Source organism: Pseudophryne corroboree, chromosome 2 (genome assembly GCF_028390025.1).
Source record: "Pseudophryne corroboree isolate aPseCor3 chromosome 2, aPseCor3.hap2, whole genome shotgun sequence".
NCBI classification, from domain to species: domain Eukaryota; kingdom Metazoa; phylum Chordata; class Amphibia; order Anura; family Myobatrachidae; genus Pseudophryne; species Pseudophryne corroboree.
In genome coordinates, this window is record NC_086445.1 from 894,952,131 (window position 1) to 894,973,569 (window position 21,439).

At 46.0% G+C, this 21,439-nt stretch overlaps 1 protein-coding gene across 9 annotated transcripts in view; it reads right to left on the reverse strand.

Annotated features, from left to right (window-relative positions):
- Positions 1–21,439, reverse strand: part of RAP1GAP2 (RAP1 GTPase activating protein 2) — a 1,491,256-nt gene that overhangs the window by 236,335 nt on the left and 1,233,482 nt on the right. For all 9 annotated transcript variants that reach the window (XM_063956011.1, XM_063956008.1, XM_063956013.1 and 6 more), the window contains one exon: positions 16,677–16,721. In XM_063956011.1, the coding sequence (XP_063812081.1) occupies positions 16,677–16,721 (45 nt within the window). The remainder of the gene's footprint in view (positions 1–16,676; positions 16,722–21,439) is intronic.

The window sequence follows — 21,439 nt, forward strand, 5'->3', positions numbered from 1 at the left end:
ATTGTATTACACATCCAACTAGCAATAGTCTGCTTAGAAGCAAAAGCACCCAGTTTGTTGGGTGCATACAGGATAACAGCAAGTCAGATTTCCTGACTCCAGCCGTCCTGGAAACATATATTTTCAGGGCCCTGACAACATCTAGCAACTTGGAGTCCTCCAAGTCCCTAGTAGGTGCAAGGCACCACAATAAGCTGGTTCAGGTGAAACACTGACACCACCTTAGGGAGAGAACTGGGGACGAGTCCGCAGCTCTGCCCTGTCCGAATGGACAAACAGATATGGGCTTTTTTGACAAAAAAACCACCAATTTGACACTCGCCTGGTCCAGGCCAGGGCCAAGATCATGGTCACTTTTCATGTGAGATGCTTCAAATCCACAGATTTGACTGGTTTTAAACCAATGTGATTTGAGGAATCCCAGAACTACGTTGAGATCCCACAGTGCCACTGGAGGCACAAAAGGGGGTTGTATATGCAATACTCCCTTGACAAAATTCTGGACTTCAGGAACTGAAGCCAATTCTTTCTGGAAGAAAATCGACAGGGCCGAAATTTGAACCTTAATGGACCCCAATTTGAGGCCCATAGACACTCCTGTTTTCAGGAAATGCAGGAAACGACCGAGTTGAAATTTCTTTGTGGGGCCTTCCTGGCCTCACACCACGCAACATATTTTCGCCACATGTGGTGATAATGTTGTGCGGTCACCTCCTTTCTGGCTTTGACCAGGGTAGGAATGACCTCTTCCGGAATGCCTTTTTCCCTTAGGATCCGGCGTTCCACCGCCATGCCGACAAACGCAGCTGCGGTAAGTCTTGGAACAGACATGGTACTTGCTGAAGCAAGTCCCTTCTTAGCGGCAGAGGCCATAAAACCTCTGTAAGCATCTCTTGAAGTTCCGGGTACCAAGTCCTTCTTGGCCAATCCGGAGCCATGAGTATAGTTCTTACTCCTCTACGTCTTATAATTCTCAGCACCTTAGGTATGAGAAGCAGAGGAGGGAACACATACACCGACTGGTACACCCACGGTGTTACCAGAACGTCCACAGCTATTGCCTGAGGGTCTCTTGACCTGGCGCAATACCTGTCCCGTTTTTTGTTCAGACGGGACGCCATCATGTCCACCTTTGGTATTTCCCAACGGTTTACAATCATGTGGAAAAAACTTCCCGATGAAGTTTCCACTCTCCCGGGTGGAGGTCGTGCCTGCTGAGGAAGTCTGCTTCCCAGTTTCCATTCCCGGGATGAAACACTGCTGACAGTGCTATCACATGATTTTCCGCCCAGCGAAAAGTCCTTGCAGTTTTTGCCATTGCCCTCCTGCTTCTTGTGTCGCCCTGTCTGTTTACGTGGGCGACTGCCGTGATGTTTTTCCCACTGGATCAATACCGGCTGACCTTGAAGCAGAGGTCTTGCTAAGCTTAGAGTATTATAAATTTACCCTTAGCTCCAGTATATTTATGTGGAGAAAAGTCTCCAGACTTGATCACACTCCCTGGAAATTTTTTCCTTGTGTGACTGCTCCCCAGCCTCTCGGGCTGGGCTCCGTGGTCACCAGCATCCAATCCTGAATGCCAAATCTGCGGCCCTCTAGAAGATGGGCACTCTATAACCACCACAGGAGAGACACCCTTGTCCTTGGATATAGGGTTATCCGCTGATGCATCTGAAGATGCGATTCGGACCATTTGTCCAGCAGATCCCACTGAAAAGTTCTTGCGTGAAATCTGCCGAATGGAATTGCTTCGTAGGAAGCCACCATTTTTACCAGGACCCTTGTGCAATGATGCACTGTTTTTAGGAGGTTCCTGACTAGCTCGGATAACTCCCTGGCTTTCTCTTCCGGGAGAAACACCTTTTTCTGGACTGTGTCCAGAATCATCCCTAGGCACAGCAGACGTGTCGTCGGGATCAGCTGCGATTTTGGAATATTTAGAATCCACCCGTGCTGTTGTAGCAGTATCCGAGATAGTGCTACTCCGACCTCCAACTGTTCCCTGGACTATGCCCTTATCAGGAGATCGTCCAAGTAAGGGATAATTAAGACGCCTTTTCTTCGAAGAAGAATCATCATTTCGGCCATTACCTTGGTAAAGACCCAGGGTGCCGTGGACAATCCAAACGGCAGCGTCTAAAACTGATAGTGACAGTTCTGCACCACGAACCTGAGGTACCCTTAGTGAGAAGGGCAAATTTGGGACATAGAGGTAAGCATCCCTGATGTCCCCTGACACTATATAGTCCCCTTCTTCCTGGTTCGTTATCACTGCTCTGAGTGACTCCATCTTGATTTGAACCTTTGTAAGTGTTCAAAAAAATTTTTAGAATAAGTCTCACCTAGCCTTCTGGCTTCAGTACCACAATATAGTGTGGAATAATACCCCTTTTCCTTGTAGTAGGAGGGGTAATTTAATTATCACCTGCTGGGAATACAGCTTGTGAAATTTTTTCCCATACTGCCTCCTTGTCGGAGGGAGACCTTGGTAAAGCAGACTTCAGGAGCCTGCGAAGAGGAAACGTCTCTACATTCCAATCTGTACCCCTGGGATACTACTTGTAGGATCCAGGGGTCCTGTACGGTCTCAGCGCCATGCTGAGAACTTGTCAGAAGCGGTGGAGCGCTTCTGTTCCTGGGAATGGGCTGCCTGATGCAGTCTTCTTCCCTTTCCTCTATCCCTGGGCAGATATGATCTTATAGGGACGAAAAGACTGAGGTTGAAAAGACGGTGTCTTTTTCTGCAGAGATGTGACTTAGGGTAAAAACGGTGGATTTTCCAGCAGTTGCCGTGGCCACCCGGTCCGATGGACCGACCCCAAAAAACTCCTCTTCCTTTATACGGCAATACACCCTTTTTGCCGTTTGGAATCTGCATCACCTGACCACTGTCGTGTCCATAACATCTTCTGGCAGATATGGACATCGCATTTACTCTTGATGCCAGAGTGCAAATATCCCTCTGTGCATCTCGCATATATAGAAATGCATCCTTTAAATGCTCTATAGTCAATAAAATACTGTCCCTGTCAAGGGTATCAATATTTTTAGTCAGGGAATCCGACCAAGCCACCCTAGCTCTGCACATCCAGGCTGAGGCGATCGCTGGTCGCAGTATAACACCAGTATGTGTGTATATACTTTTTATGATATTTTCCAGCCTCCTGTCAGCTGGTCCTTGAGGACGGCCCTATCTATAGACGGTACCGCCACTTGTTTTGATAAGCGTGTGAGCGCCTTATCCACCCTAAGGGGTGTTTCCCAACGCGCCCTAACTTCTGGCGGGAAAGGGTATACCGCCCATAATTTTCTATCGGGGGGAACCCACGCATCATCACACACTTTATTTAATTTATCTGATTCAGGAAAAACTACTGTAGTTTTTTCACATCCCACATAATACCCTCTTTTGTGGTACTTGTAGTATCAGAAATATGTAACACCTCCTTCATTGCCTTTAACGTGTGGCCCTAATAAGGAATACGTTTGTTTATTCACCGTCGACACTGGATTCAGTGTCCCTGTCTGTGTCGACCGACTAAAGTAAACGGGCGTTTTAAAACCCCTGACGGTGTTTTTTGAGACGTCTGGACCGGTACTAATTGTTTGTCGGCCGTCTCATGTCGTCAACCGACCTTGCAGCGTGTTGACATTATCACGTAATTCCCTACATAAGCCATCCATTCCGGTGTCGACTCCCTAGAGAGTGACATCACCATTACAGGCAATTGCTCCGCCTCCTCACCAACATCGTCCTCATACATGTCGACACACACGTACCGACACACAGCACACACACAGGGAATGCTCTGATAGAGGACAGGACCCACTAGCCCTTTGGAGAGACAGAGGGAGAGTTTGCCAGCACACACCAAAACGCTATAATTATATAGGGACAACCTTATATAAGTGTTTTCCCTTATAGCATCTGTTTTATATATTTCTAACGCCAAATTAGTGCCCCCCCTCTCTGTTTTAACCCTGTTTCTGTAGTGCAGTGCAGGGGAGAGCCTGGGAGCCTTCCCTCCAGCCTTTCTGTGAGGGAAAATGGCGCTGTGTGCTGAGGAGATAGGCCCCGCCCCTTTTTCGGCGGCCTCGTCTCCCGCTTTTAACGGATTCTGGCAGGGGTTAAATATCTCCATATAGCCTCCGGAGGCTATATGTGAGGTATTTTTAGCCAAAATAGGTTTTCATTTGCCTCCCAGGGCGCCCCCCTCCCAGCGCCCTGCACCCTCAGTGACTGCCGTGTGAAGTGTGCTGAGAGGAAAATGGCGCACAGCTGCAGTGCTGTGCGCTACCTTTAGAAGACTGAGGAGTCTTCTGCCGCCGATTCTGGACCTCTTCTTACTTCAGCATCTGCAAGGGGGCCGGCGGCAAGGCTCCGGTGACCATCCAGGCTGTACCTGTGATCGTCCCTCTGGAGCTGATGTCCAGTAGCCAAGAAGCCAATCCATCCTGCACGCAGGTGAGTTCACTTCTTCTCCCCTAAGTCCCTCGTTGCAGTGATCCTGTTGCCAGCAGGACTCACTGTAAAATAAAAAACCTAAGCTAAACTTTTCTAAGCAGCTCTTTAGGAGAGCCACCTAGATTGCACCCTTCTCGGCCGGGCACAAAATCTAACTGGCTTGGAGGAGGGTCATAGGGGGAGGAGCCAGTGCACACCACCTAATCCTAAAGCTTTACTTTTTGTGCCCTGTCTCCTGCGGAGCCGCTATTCCCCATGGTCCTTTCAGGAACCCCAGCATCCACTAGGACGATAGAGAAAATGATTAATTTGTATTCCATAAATAGAAATGTAGACTTGCCATGAACGTATCTCTTTAATGATCTGATGTGGTGTCTGTCTTTATCGTTAGTGCACTTTGAGAAGTGTGATGAACTGAAATGTAACTGCCTGGTATCCTGGATATAATGAAGATAAGGATTTATTGCCTTTACCCTGCTTCTGCTCATTAATGTCTCTGAGAAAGAATCACTGTCTGCCTGCTTTGTTACTACCCTGAGGATACTATGAAAACAACATTCACCGTTCCCAATTCAGGAGATCAGACACATTGCTAAGGGGTGAGGACATTCTAAAACTACCAAGTTTTCAATGCCAAATTTTGGTTTTGCAAACGTTGTAATATGTTTATGCCTCTAGAAATGAGTAGTGCTACTATGACTCAATGAATGATTTTTTGCCAAAGGTCGTACTGGGGAACAACAAATGGCTGAGAATTTGAAAATAGTAAATATTTTAAGAAAGGTCACAATCGTAAATATTCCAATATGACCTGAGAAGGACAGACGGGGTCACCAAATGGAATAGTTACTGTAAACAACAAATGGAATAGCAAAATAAAATAATGACATACGGTATATAACTATATGGACAGGACTGAGTTTTGGCAGAATAGGCAGCTGCACTGGGCATATGGGGGCCTGCAGGACAGATGATTTGCCTTAGGTTTCTATCCACCTGTTTCCACCTCTGGTCCGGTAGCTACTGTATATAGCTATAACAGGCTCCCAGGATATCTAGGATCACTGACTGGTACGGCAGAAGCCATAGCGAAGACATATAAATGTCCGTACATGAAAACAATAAACCATATTTATCCAATGGACTTAATGTGGAGCCTGTTTTGAGAGTGAGGCAGAATTAGATCTCTCACTGATATATCTTTTCATACATGTCAAAAAATATTGTACTCACTAAAAGATGGAAAGCATCTGCATCTGCGAGCCCTAACACTGCTACAGAAGTAGTGGTGTTACTTACCAGAGCTGTGTCTACCGACTGCACGTATCATCTGAGGTCAGACACGTGCACAAATGCAGGTCTGAGTGCGCAGGGATCTGCTTAGATCCCTCTTTGGAACCCTGGATCTCCTTCCCATAGGAAGGAACGGGGCTCCTGGAATCAACTCCGTATGAAGATATTCAGTTTTCAGATTGCTGAATGCTAGACTGCCTCATTCAGGCCCTTAATAATGAAGGGGCTCGTTACTAGCGTTTCCGCATGTGTAATGGGTCCATAATGGATCATGAATAGGCCTGTTAATGAGATCCAGACTGAGAAATGTTCTGAGCTTTTGTCACAGGAGTGTGAAAATGTCCTGAGTAATAGAACAAACTGCAAACGTGAATTTCCAATTTCCACCTAATGACAGTTACTGATGTAAATGGTATGGATTTCTCCATTGGGACCTAATAATCACTACAGGTGAATACATAATACAAACTGGAAAGTTAGATTGGCTACGGCGCCTGTTCAGTTAAAAGCTGCATTCACTTCACCATTCCCATCCATAACAGTTTTAACACTCCCATCTTTTCCTGACATTGAGGGCTGAAATTGAAATTGGCCCAGATTTAAGAACAGTCTGAAACCAGTGGGACATTCTGAGTTACATACCCCTGGACTATTTTTCCAGCTTACTTCTGGATTCTATAATTGAAGCATGAAAATAAAACAAATACATCCTATTTAAAACTTTGGGCAAATTCAAATGTTTTGTCTGCATTGCCGGGGATGGCAAGTTGAAATGCACGAAAACATGACCCTACTGGGCGCCAAAATGGCACTTTTCGCGATCGCGTCCAGCTCCAGCGTAAATCAAGTAAACCCGACCTTTATGGGTGTGATCTGCACAGAAAAAAAAATTAATTGCACTCCACGATCTTCTGTCACTTTAGACGGGAGATTGGGCACACAAAACAGTTGAATACGCCCATTGAGATAAATATCATGGAGATGAACTCGTGTACTCCAATTCAATTATGTATATTACTGTTCTACCTCCATCAGATTTAAGTTAGAAAAACAAACCATTAGAACACACAGCACACAATAGGTCCTTTGCACTAAGGGGCAAAGGGGTAAGGAACTCCATGAGCGCAGGAGGTCCAGCTGCTATGGGGCCCAAAGCTGGGGCGCTCACCTTCCCTGTCAAAGTTACATGCTTTATATACTTTTTTTACCATTGGCTGGTACATAGGGGCCTTTACATACTTTTTCTATAGGGTTTTCAAATATCTAATCATGCCCGTGCTAAGGTGTCTATTCATTAAACATAGAGTAGCACTGTATCTGCTGACTGTTGTTATCTACCTATCTATCAAAGCCTACTCTATACCTCCCAACTTTTTAATGTAGTGACTCAGGACCATGGCGCGGCATAGTTGCTTGCGAACCGTGAAGGGGAGTTGCATCTGACAGAAAAGGCATGCCCTATGCCGAGTGGGCGTGGCCTCGTAACGAGGACCCATTATGCTGCATTTTGGGGGCATGCCCAGCACTCCCCGAGCAGCTGAGCCATCCCCTGCTCCCCTCCCAGCACTGAATAGATGCCGTATCGCATGGAATCTATTCAGAGATCACTCACTGCTTTGCAGAATAGAGCAGCAGGTGCTCAAAGCCTACCCAACTGCCCCCCATCCCCCGCGGGGCACTGCGACCCATGGCTTGGACAGCGGGACAGTTTCCGAATAGCGGGACTGTACTGCTGGAATCAGAACAGTTGGCAGGTATGCTACTGCCATATTATCACCTGCGGCAGACACCACCAAAAAAATGATTTGCCAGCTTCATCTACTTAGCATGTACTGCTACAAACCTATTTTTGCGGCTCACCATCTATGAATGGTAATTGCAGAATTAAGAATTTGTTAAATAATAGTATTGAAATAAAGCATTTTCCCAAAGAGTAAAATTTTAGAGTTTGATATACAGTGGAAAACTCTATTACTGAGACTAATTGTGACGTCCTGGCATTTTTGCACCAAAAACCCCCTGTTAGTGAGACTGTCAAACCTCTTTAACGGTGACAAATTATTCTCGATTACTGGGAATAATCACCTCTGTAACTGAGACAATTGCTGTTAGGACCTCTTTAAGTGAGATTAGTGTTGTTTAATAACATATACATATATATACAGTGGGGCAAAAAAGTATTTGGACAGCCACCGATTGTGCAAGTTGACCCACTTAAAAAGATGAGAGGTCTGTAAGTTCCATCATAGGTACACTTCAACTGTGAGAGACAAAGAATCTGAAAAAAAAAACCTAGGAAATCACATTATATGATTTTTAAACAATTTATTTGTATATTCTTGCGGAAAATAAATATTTGGACAATCAAAAAGTTTAACTCAATACTTTGTAATTTAACCTCGGTTGGCAATTACATTGGTCAAACGTTTCCTGTAGTTCTTGACCAGGTTTGCACACACTGTAGCAGGTATTTTGGCCCACTCTTCCATGCAGATCTTCTCTAGATCTGTCATGTTTTGGGGCTGTCGCCGGGCAACACGGACTTTCAACTCCCTCCACAGATTTTCTATTGGGTTGAGGTCTGGAGACTGGCTAGATCACTCCAGGACCTTGAAATGCTTCTTACGGACCTACTCCCTAGTTGCCCGGGCGGTGTGTTTGGGGTCATTGTCATGCTGGAAGACCCAGCCACGTTCCATCTTTAATGCTCTAACTGAGGGATGGAGGTTTTTGCCCAAAATTTCACGATACATGGCCCCATTCATCCTCTCCTTAATATGGATCAGTCGTCCTGTCCATTTTGCAGAAAAGCTGCCCCAAAGCATGATGTTTCCACCGCCATGCTTCAAAGTGGGTATGGTGTTCTTGGGATGCCATTCATCATTCTTCTCCCTCCAAACACGGCGAGTGGAGTTTATACCAAAAAGCTTGATTTTGCTCTCATCTGACCACATTACATTCTCCCAATCCTCCTCTGGATCATCCAGATGGTCACTGGCAAACTTTAAGACGGGCCTGGACATGTGCTGGCTTAAGCAGGGGGACCTTTTGGGCGCTGCAGGATTTCAATCCATGACAACGTAGTGTGTTACTAATGGTAACCTTTGTGACTGTGGTCCCAGCTCTCTTGAGGTAATTGACCAGGTCCCCCCGTGTAGTTCTGGGCTGATTCCTCACCGTTCTCAAGATCATTGATACCCCACGAGGTGAGATCTTGCATGGAGCCCCAGGTCAAGGGAGATTGTCAGTGATCTTGTATTTCTTCCATTTTTTTATAATTGCGCCAACAGTTGATCTCTTCTCACCAAGCTGCTTGCCTAAAGTCGAGTAGCTCATCCCAGCCTTGTGCAGTTCTACAATTTTGTCCCTGGTGTTCTTAGACAGCTCTCTGGTCTTGGCCATGGTGGAGAGGTAGCAGTATGACTGTTTGAGGGTATGGACAGGTGTCTTTTATACAGATACCTGTATTAATTGCACCTGTTTGAACTGGTTAACGAATGGAGGATAGAAGAGCTTCTTAAAGAAGAAGTAACAGGTCTGTGAGAGCCAGAAATCTTGCTGCTTGGTAGGTGTCCGAATATTTATTTTCCACAAGAATATACAAATAAATTGTTTAAAAATCATACAATGTGATTTCCTGGGGAGTTTTTTTTTTTCAGATTCTGTCTCTCACAGTTAAAGTGTACCTATGATGGAAATTACAGACCTCTCTCATCTTTTTAAGTGGGTCAACTTGCACAATCAGAGGCTGTCCAAATACTTTTTTGCCCCACTGTATATATATATACATATACATATGACGGCTGCCTTTAGAACCTTTGTAACTGGGATTAGTGCAAGTTTCTATGCGAGGGATCAGTAAGAGATCCCGGCAGTCAGGAGACCAATGCCGGGAGCCTGACGGTGAGCGCAGCGTGTGCCTGCACGGGCGCACTGCGCTCGCCAGGCTTCTGACCTACGATTACCACAGGGTTCTATTCCCCTCTGGGTGGTGGCGTGGACCACCACCCAAGAGGGATAACCAGCCGGCAGTCAGGACTCCGAGCGCCGGTATTTCAGCTGGTGTCGGGATCCCAGACAGGTGGTCAATTGACTGCCTCCACTATGTGAGACCCCACTAAAGTACCCTGTACTTGGACTTACAGGGGTGTCCCCTTTTCACATTACTTTCACAGAGCCACTAAGTGGGAGGAATTTAGGACCCAGAAGCTGGCAAATACAAGCAACATGTGTACAGCCAAAAAATGAAGGTGAAACTAAAAGAGGCTGTTGGGGGTGGAGCTGAAGAAGCTCAGAGAGAGACTTAAGGCCCATACACACTAGAAGACTTGAAATATGTGAAACATGAACAATCTGAAAGATGAGCAATTTCCCTTGATCTCCAAGACAAACGAGATTAAGTGTACAAACTGAGCTTTGTTACAAACGATCTGAACGATGAACAATCTGCTCAGCTGGGACTGAGCTGCATGCATGGAAGACTGACAACCTGCTTCCAACGACCAACCTGCTTCAAATACTATTTTCCATAGAAAATAAGAATTTACTTACCGATAATTCTATTTCTCGTAGTCCGTAGTGGATGCTGGGGACCCCGTCAGAACCATGGGGATTAGCGGCTCCGCAGGAGACAGGGCACAAAAGTAAAAGCTTTAGGACTAGGTGGTGTGCACTGGCTCCTCCCCCTATGACCCTCCTCCAAGCCTCAGTTAGGATACTGTGCCCGGACGAGCGTACACAATAAGGAAAGATTTTGAATCCCGGGTAAGACTCATACCAGCCACACCAATCACACTGTACAACTTGTGATCTGAACCCAGTTAACAGCATGATAACAGAGGAGCCTCTGAAGAGATGGCTCACAACAATAATAACCCGATTTTTGTAACAATAACTATGTACAAGTATTGCAGACAATCCGCACTTGGGATGGGCGCCCAGCATCCACTACGGACTACGAGAAATAGAATTATCGGTAAGTAAATTCTTATTTTCTCTGACGTCCTAAGTGGATGCTGGGGACTCCGTCAGGACCATGGGGATTATACCAAAGCTCCCAAGCGGGCGGGAGAGTGCGGATGACTCTGCAGCACCGAATGAGAGAACTCCAGGTCCTCCTCAGCCAGGGTATCAAATTTGTAGAATTTAGCAAACGTGTTTGCCCCTGACCAAGTAGCAGCACGGCAAAGTTGTAAAGCCGAGACCCCTCGGGCAGCCGCCCAAGTTGAGCCCACCTTCCTTGTGGAATGGGCATTTACAGATTTTGGCTGTGGCAGGCCTGCCACAGAATGTGCAAGCTGAATTGTACTACAAATCCAACGAGCAATCGTCTGCTTAGAAGCAGGAGCACCCAGCTTGTTGGGTGCATACAGGATAAACAGCGAGTCAGTTTTCCTGACTCCAGCCGTCCTGGAAATATATATTTTCAGGGCCCTGACAACATCTAGCAACTTGGAGTCCTCCAAGTCCCTAGTAGCCGCAGGCACCACAATAGGTTGGTTCAGGTGAAACGCTGACACCACCTTAGGGAGAAACTGGGGACGAGTCCGCAGTTCTGCCCTGTCCGAATGGAAAATCAGATATGGGCTTTTGTGAGACAAAGCCGCCAATTCTGACACTCGCCTGGCCGAGGCCAGGGCCAACAGCATGGTCACTTTCCATGTGAGATATTTAAAATCCACAGATTTGAGCGGTTCAAACCAATGTGATTTGAGGAATCCCAGAACTACGTTGAGATCCCACGGTGCCACTGGAGGCACAAAAGGGGGTTGTATATGCAGTACTCCCTTGACGAATGTCTGGACTTCAGGAACTGAAGCCAATTCTTTCTGGAAGAAAATCGACAGGGCCGAAATTTGAACCTTAATGGACCCCAATTTGAGGCCCATAGACACTCCTGTTTGCAGGAAATGCAGGAATCGACCGAGTTGAAATTCCTCCGTGGGGGCCTTCCTGGCCTCACACCACGCAACATATTTTCGCCAAATGCGGTGATAATGTTGTGCGGTCACCTCCTTCCTGGCTTTGACCAGGGTAGGTATGACCTCTTCCGGAATGCCTTTTTCCCTTAGGATCCGGCGTTCAACCGCCATGCCTTCAAACGCAGCCGCGGTAAGTCTTGGAACAGACAGGGTCCTTGCTGAAGCAAGTCCCTTCTTAACGGCAGAGGCCATGGGTCCTCTGTGAGCATCTCTTGAAGTTCCGGGTACCAAGTCCTCCTTGGCCAATCCGGAGCCACTAGTATAGTTCTTACTCCTCTCCGTCTTATAATTCTCAGTACCTTGGGTATGAGAGGAAGAGGAGGGAACACATACACTGACTGGTACACCCACGGTGTTACCAGAGCGTCCACAGCTATTGCCTGAGGTTCCCTTGACCTGGCGCAATACCTGTCCAGTTTTTTGTTGAGGCGGGACGCCATCATGTCCACCTTTGGTTTTTCCCAATGGTTCACAATCATGTGGAAGACTTCCGTGTGAAGTCCCCACTCTCCCGGGTGGAGGTCGCTGCTTCCCAGTTGTCCACTCCCGGAATGAACACTGCTGACAGTGCTATCACATGATTTTCCGCCCAGCGAAGAATCCTTGCAGCTTCTGCCATTGCCCTCCTGCTTCTTGTGCCGCCCTGTCTGTTTACGTGGGCGACTGCCGTGATGTTGTCCGACTGGATCAGCACCGGCTGACCTTGAAGCAGAGGTCTTGCTAGGCATAGAGCATTGTAAATTGCCCTTAGCTCCAGTATATTTATGTGGAGAGAAGTCTCTAGACTTGACCACGTTCCCTGGAAATTTCTTCCCTGTGTGACTGCTCCCCAGCCTCTCAGGCTGGCATCCGTGGTCACCAGGATCCAATCCTGAATGCCGAATCTGCGGCCCTCTAGTAGATGAGCACTCTGCAGCCACCACAGAAGAGACACCCTTGTCCTCGGAGACAGGGTTATCCGCTGATGCATCTGAAGATGCGATCCGGACCATTTGTCCAGCAGATCCCACTGAAAAGTTCTTGCGTGAAATCTGCCGAATGGAATCGCTTCGTAAGAAGCCACCATTTTTCCCAGGACCCTTGTGCAATGATGCACTGACACTTTTCCTGGTTTTAGGAGGTTCCTGACTAGCTCGGATAACTCCCTGGCTTTCTCCTCCGGGAGAAACACCTTTTTCTGGACTGTGTCCAGAATCATCCCTAGGAACAGCAGACGTGTCGTCGGGATCAGCTGCGATTTTGGAATATTTAGAATCCACCCGTGCTGTTGTAGCAGTACCCGAGATAGTGCTACTCCGACCTCCAACTGTTCCCTGGACTTTGCCCTTATCAGGAGATCGTCCAAGTAAGGGATAATTAAGACGCCTTTTCTTCGAAGAAGAATCATCATTTCGGCCATTACCTTGGTAAAGACCCGGGGTGCCGTGGACAATCCAAACGGCAGCGTCTGAAACTGATAATGACAGTTCTGAACTACGAACCTGAGGTACCCTTGGTGAGAAGGGCAAATTGGGACATGAAGGTAAGCATCCTTGATGTCCCGGGACACCATATAGTCCCCTTCTTCCAGGTTCGCTATCACTGCTCTTAGTGACTCCATCTTGAATTTGAACCTTTGTATGTAAGTGTTCAAAGATTTCAGATTTAGAATAGGTCTCACCGAGCCGTCTGGCTTCGGTACCACAAATAGTGTGGAATAATACCCCTTTCCCTGTTGTAGGAGGGGTACTTTGATTATCACCTGCTGGGAATACAGCTTGTGAATTGCTTCCAATACTGCCTCCCTGTCGGAGGGAGACGTTGGTAAAGCAGACTTCAGGAACCTGCGAGGGGGAGACGTCTCGAATTCCAATCTGTACCTCTGGGATACTACCTGTAGGATCCAGGGGTCCACTTGCGAGTGAGCCCACTGCGCGCTGAAACTCTTGAGACGACCCCCCACCGCACCTGAGTCCGCTTGTAAGGCCCCAGCGTCATGCTGAGGACTTGGCAGAAGCGGTGGAGGGCTTCTGTTCCTGGGAAGAGGCTGTCTGCTGCAGTCTTTTTCCCTTTCCTCTACCCCGGGGCAGATATGACTGGCCTTTTGCCCGCTTGCCCTTATGGGGACGAAAGGACTGAGGCTGAAAAGACGGTGTCTTTTTCTGCTGAGAGGTGAGTTGGGGTAAAAAGGTGGATTTTCCAGCTGTTGCCGTGGCCACCAGGTCCGAAAGACCGACCCCAAATAACTCCTCCTCTTTATACGGCAATACTTCCATATGCCGTTTGGAATCCGCATCACCTGACCACTGTCGTGTCCATAAACATCTTCTGGCAGAAATGGACATCGCACTTACTCTTGATGCCAGGGTGCAAATATCCCTCTGTGCATCACGCATATATAGAAACGCATCTTTTAAACGCTCTATAGTCAATAAAATACTGTCCCTGTCCAGGGTATCAATATTTTCAGTCAGGGACTCCGACCACGCCACCCCAGCGCTGCACATCCAGGCTGAGGCAATCGCTGGTCGCAGTATAACACCAGTATGTGTGTATATACTTTTTTGGACATTTTCCAGCTTCCTATCAACTGGCTCCTTGAGGGCGGCCGTATCAGGAGACGGTAACGCCACTTGTTTTGATAAGCGTGTGAGTGCCTTATCCACCCTAGGGGGTGTTTCCCAACGCGCCCTAACTTCTGGCGGGAAAGGGTATAATGCCAATAATTTTTTAGATATCAGCAATTTTTTATCGGGGGAGACCCACGCATCATCACACACTTCATTTAATTCTTCTGATTCAGGAAAAACTACGGGTAGTTTTTTCACACCCCACATAATACCCTTTTTTGTGGTACTTGTAGTATCAGAAATATGCAAAGCCTCCTTCATTGCCGTGATCATGTAACGTGTGGCCCTACTGGAAAATACGTTTGTTTCTTCACCGTCGACACTGGAGTCAGTGTCCGTGTCTGTGTCGACCGACTGAGGTAATGGGCGCTTTAGAGCCCCTGACGGTGTTTGAGACGCCTGGACAGGCACTAACTGACTTGCCGGCTGTCTCATGTCGTCAACAGTTTTTTGTAAAGTGCTGACACTATCACGTAATTCCTTAAATAAGACCATCCAGTCAGGTGTCGACTCCCTAGGGGGTGACATCACTAATACAGGCAATTGCTCCGCCTCCACACCATTTTCCTCCTCATACATGTCGACACACGCGTACCGACACACAGCACACACACAGGGAATGCTCTGATAGAGGACAGGACCCCACTAGCCCTTTGGGGAGACAGAGGGAGAGTTTGCCAGCACACACCAGAGCGCTATATATGTATAGGGACAACCTTATAAATAAGTGTTTCTCCCTTATAGCTGCTATATATGTTTTTATATGCCAAATTAGTGCCCCCCCCTCTCTTTTTTACCCTGTTTCTGTAGTGCAGGACTGCAGGGGAGAGTCAGGGAGACGTCCTTCCAGCGGAGCTGTGAAGGAAAATGGCGCTTGTGTGCTGAGGAGATAGGCTCCGCCCCCTTCACGGCGGCCTTTCTCCCGCTTTTTATGAGGTAAAATGGCAGGGGTTAAATACATCTATATAGCCCAGGAGCTATATGTGATGTATTTTTTACCATAAATAGTGTTTTCATTGCGTCTCAGGGCGCCCCCCCCCAGCGCCCTGCACCCTCAGTGACCGGAGTGTGAAGTGTGCTGAGAGCAATGGCGCACAGCTGCAGTGCTGTGCGCTACCTTTCTTGAAGACAAGATGCCTTCTGCCGCCGATTTCTGGACCTCTTCACTCTTCTGGCTCTGTAAGGGGGCCGGCGGCGCGGCTCCGGGACCCATCCATGGCTGGGCCTGTGATCGTCCCTCTGGAGCTAATGTCCAGTAGCCAAGAAGCCCAATCCACTCTGCACGCAGGTGAGTTCGCTTCTTCTCCCCTTAGTCCCTCGATGCAGTGAGCCTGTTGCCAGCAGGACTCACTGAAAATAAAAAAACCTAAGTCTATACTTTTATTCTAAGCAGCTCAGGAGAGCTACCTAGATTGCACCCTTCTCGGCCGGGCACAAAAACCTAACTGAGGCTTGGAGGAGGGTCATAGGGGGAGGAGCCAGTGCACACCACCTAGTCCTAAAGCTTTTACTTTTGTGCCCTGTCTCCTGCGGAGCCGCTAATCCCCATGGTCCTGACGGAGTCCCCAGCATCCACTTAGGACGTCAGAGAAATAAGCGATAACAACGGTTGTGAACAATCAAATAGTTCTAGTGTGTACGCAGCAAACGAACGATGATTGCACCGCGCATCGTTCACCGTGTACACACTAGAGCGATTCTTCACAACCATTGTTATCGCTTAGATCTATGGAAAATATCTACTAGTATGTATGGGCCTTAAAGTCCCCTGTACCACTAGTGTGTTTGAGACAGGAAGCAGGAAAACCTGGTCTCTTTTATAGTACTGGCAGTGGTGGATTTCCCATTAGGATCGTGCCTAGGGGTGTACCTTTGCTGGGGGGCGGCACCACAGGCTTCCCTACAGGAGAGCACTGCTGGGCTGCTGGACAGATAAGGCCAGGTGATTCCTTTGTTTTTTAATATCATTGCAACTTATATTTTTATTTTGCAGCTGGCGGACAGATGGCAATGGGGAGTAAATTGTGGTGCAGGATGTGGTGAGCGGTAAGATTGGGGCTGCCTTGACGGCCTGGAGGCAGCGGGATAGGCCCCAACATGAAGGGGGCAGTGACGTCATGGGTGGCGACCAATAATGTTGTGCCTAGGGGCAGCCTGACCCCTATATTCGCCCTGAGTACTGGGCCACACATTACTGGCTCAGATGTAATTATTACAATATGAAACTGAGCTCATGTATATAAATTTATTGTGAAAACAAATTGAATTAGTCTCAGTATGACTCAGTGTGCCACAATGGAGATTACTGCATGTTCGTCGAGCACATACCTTATTTTTCTGGCTGCTAGATTTCTGCTCTTCCAATTTCGGAGCCTAAATGACGATGAAAGAAAATAAGACACTATTCAACTTACAAAACATTAATATAGCTTTATTTTCAGAAAATTTTAATTTTTATTAGCTAGTTTAGAAAACCCTGATAGTACACTCATAATACAGTTGCACTAGATATATACACATAAAAAAAATAATATATATATATATATATATATATATATATATATATATACACACATACACACACACACGATAGATAGATAGATAGATAGATAGATAGATAGATAGATAGATAGATAGATAGATAGATAGATAGATAGATAGATAGATAGTTTCCTAAGTTCTTTGATGAAAGAGATTCGGGGTATTTGGAGAGAGATAAAGTGAACAGCGATAAAGTACCAGCCAAACAGCTCCTAACTGCCATGTTACAAGCGGTGATCTCTGTCTACTTTATGTCTCTCCAAGGCTTATGGGCCCTACACACTTGGCGATTTGGGCGAGGTTACCAACTAATGATATTATCGTTGGTCGATTTTTCATCACCGATTTTTAGCATACACATTGGACGATATCGCCAAGTGTGTAGGGCCCTTTACTACGTACATGTAGACACCTTAACAAAATGTTTAAATAAAAATGTAAAAAAAAAAATTATTCCAAGAGTGCATACAAAGTATATGTTTAATGCTTCACAACTACTTTTCATAAAAAAGGACACTATGGTATGTGTAGAGTATGTGACTATATAAAATACATTCCTCGGAACCTAGTGTATATATTAAAGTTTCTAAAGCCATAAATCCTGCCAGATGAGATTTTGCAGGATTGTATCACAATTAGGTAATTTTGGTATTTATTAAAGCTATAATGCCAGAAATAATCAGACATTTATCCTCTTAGCGTATTTTCGGCCTGATGCTCAAGCAAGAGCAGTCACATGACATGATAGTGATCCTATAGCAACACTATTCGGTTTGTGGTTCTCCAGGAAAGACATGTATCGGAAACTCTGTCCCGGTTGAAAGTATTTGATAAGTAGGGGAAAAAATAATAATTTCTTATCAACGTGATTGGTGGTAATAATAATTGAAAATGAACAGGGACTTTTCTGGTTGCAGCTGTTACAGTTCAGCTGCAACAAGGAAGTCTTGTTGCAGCTGAATCCATGAAGTACGATAGTTCTGCCTTTGAGTAATTCCGAAGAGAGTGTTCTAGAAAGGCAACTGCAAGTAATGTTGTTGCAGTGATTAGCATTGATACCTCACAGCACTGGGGTCATGGGTTCAACTCCCAAGAGGGCCTCATAGGGGTGTGGCGTTTGTATGCACCCCCCTACAATGTGTGTGTGTGTAAGCTCAACTGGGGCAAAGGCTGCCTACTATTATCATCTTTAATTTATATGTCACCACACAAAAGAATAAACATAAAAACATAATATCAGAGCATAAGTTATATACACAATATATATTCATAGTTTTAGTACAAAGCATAAGTAAAAAACATTACTATAACATCACAGGTGAGTATCAGTGGCGTACGAGGCAGCAAAATGATATACATGACAAGCACAAATAGGCTGTATGAAAATACATTTTTCATCAAATCACACGGCAGACAGAAGATTTTGGCTTAGGAATCTTCGGTGTCAGTGGCAAACACAGTATTTTCATGGAGGGATTTCCATACATGTATGTATACATTCCGTACATGTATACAGGTTGAGTATCCCTTATCCAAAATGCTTGGGACCAGAGGTATTTTGGATATCGGATTTTTCCGTATTTTGGAATAATTGCATACCATAATGAGATATCATGATGATGGGACCCAAGTCTAAGCACAGAATGCATTTATGTTTCATATACACCTTATACACACAGCCGGAAGGTAATTTTAGCCAATATTTTATTATAACTTTGTGCATTAACAAAGTGTGTGTCTGCATTCACACAATTCATTTATGTTTCATATACACCTTATACACACAGCCTGAAGGTCATTTACTACAATATTTTTAATAACTATGTGTATTAAACAAAGTTTGTGTACATTGAGCCATCAAAAAACAAAGATTTCACTAACTCACTCTCACTCAAAAAAGTCCGCATTTCGGAATATTTGGATATGGGATACTCAACCTGTATATGCATATATAGATATGTGCACAGCATACACACACACATGCATACTATACATGCATACAGCATGCATACATACATACATACATACATACATGCATATATATACACACACACACACACACAGCATACATACATACATATATACTGTACATTCATACAAGGTATGCATGCACACAGCACTTATACTTTATACATGCATACTATAGATACACACACACATATATATATATATATATATATATATATATATATATTATACATGCACACAACATTCATACATGCACAACATACATACATACATACATAGTATACAGGCACACAGCACTTATACAGTATACATGCATACATACATACATACATACATAGTACATACGTACCTACAGACACTACATGCACACAGCATACATACATATACACACATACATACATATTACACACACACACACACACACACTATACATATACACAGCATACATACACACACAGTACACATGCACACAGCAAACACACCATTAAGAGGAAGCATAAAATCCATCCATCCACATGCTACTCACCACACAAACTGCTGCACTATTCAGGACAACATGCCATGTGCTTCACCCGGACAGCATAATTTATTATAGCCTGCTGGCCCCTTCTTCACCTGGCTGCTGCAGTCACTGAGCGTCTGGAGAGCGAGACAGCCACTGCCTGCCCTCACCGATCTCTTCTGTTTTATACACAGAAACACCTTCACGTACTGCCTGAGAGAAGTTGCGCGCTATCGCTGCAGCTCCCCCTACAGGCAGCCAGCAACCATCTGTCCGTATAAGGAGGGAGCTGCAGCAGCCGTTAAACAGGGGCAGTTCCTCCATATACACGATAAAAAAAAAGCGGTTAGGGGGGTTTCTAGGTGCTCGGAACCACCACCCTGCGTGCGCGTGTGGGTGTGTAAATTCATCTCAGTAGCTCAGAGGCAAGTTGGTGTTTGGTGGCTACCCACCCAGGTCTGGTACAAGGTTTCCAGTCACCCTAGGCAACATTTCACCCACTGCCCATGCTGCTCCCTCCAATTCATAATATGCCACACATTTGTGCTCCAATACATAATATGCCAAACAGCTATGCTCAAAATTTAGTGTATGCCACACAGTGTGAATAATGACATACAATGCCCCCAATGCATATTTACATACCCTCCAACTGTACCTTTTTGTCCGGTACAGAACAGTTTTTCTATGTCTGTACCGGCCAAAAGGAGCTTTGTACCGATTTTTTGAAATCTCCATAGAAAGTATAGGATAGGGGGCATGACCACGCCCCCTTTACCCATGGCCACACCACTTTTCCTAATTTTTACCGGTTTTTGAGGGTACAATGTTGGAGGGTATGTATTTATGCTACACATCTGTGCCCCAATATATGTCATCACCCATTAACCTCCCCACACACACGCACATTAACCCTGCCTGGGCTAATTAACCCACACACACATTGCCAGCACTCATTAATCCACACCCACAAACCCTGCCAGCACTTAAAATGTTTCACACACTCACTCACCCTGCCAGTTCTCAATAAATCCATCTGTACACACACACTCACTCTGCCAGCACTCATTAACCCCCCCATGCACATTCATCGTCAGCACTTAATAAATCCACACCACACCCCCACACATACACACACTCACCTGCTAGCACTCATTAAACCCGCCCACATACACCCTGTCAGAATTTAATTAATCCATCTGCCCAAACACACCCTGCAAGCACTCAATAACCCCCCCAACACACACTCTCACTTTGCTAGCACTCATTAAACCACCCTTCCCATCACACACTCACTCACCTTGCTAGCACACAATAAATCCACCCCTTCCCACACACACACACACACACACACACACACTGTCAGCACACAATAAATCCACCCCACACACACACTCACCCTGCTATCAGTCATTAAACCCCCCCCCCACACACACACACACACACACACACACACTAGCTCTTGTAACACTGAGATATGATGTATGTTCGTGTTTTAGTGTGTGTGTGTGTGTGTGTGTGTGTGTGTGTAGAAACATACACGACTTACGTAATTATATAGATAGTGCTGTCAGCCGGTTTACAGGGACCGGAGCCCACCGTGATTTGGCAGGGCTCCAGATACATTGTGATTCAGCCATTTACTGCATGCAGAATCAGCGTTCACCGGCGGGTTCCATCTCACAGTCCAGCAGCGGGGGACTGTGACACAGGCTGAGTACCAGGCCATCCTGTGCCCTATTGCAGGTGTTAGCATGGCTCTTGGGACTCTGTAGCAGCAGTGGGGGTGGCACAGAGCTCTGTTGGAAGAGCAGCAGTCACACTTGGATCCTGCTGTGAACCACACAGGTGATGTACATGCAGGGCTTGGGGCTCGAGGACATTGCCTAAGGGAGAAACGGCCCCTGCTTAGGATATGGAAGACAGAAATGGCAAACACAACAGTTACAGAATAAGATTGAAGAGATGCAGTTTCACCAAAAATGCATACAGAACCAATTCAGCATAAGATATAACAGGAAGATGAAAGGAAGACGGAGAGTGGGCACACGTGAAAAATAAGGTACATTCTAAAGGATGA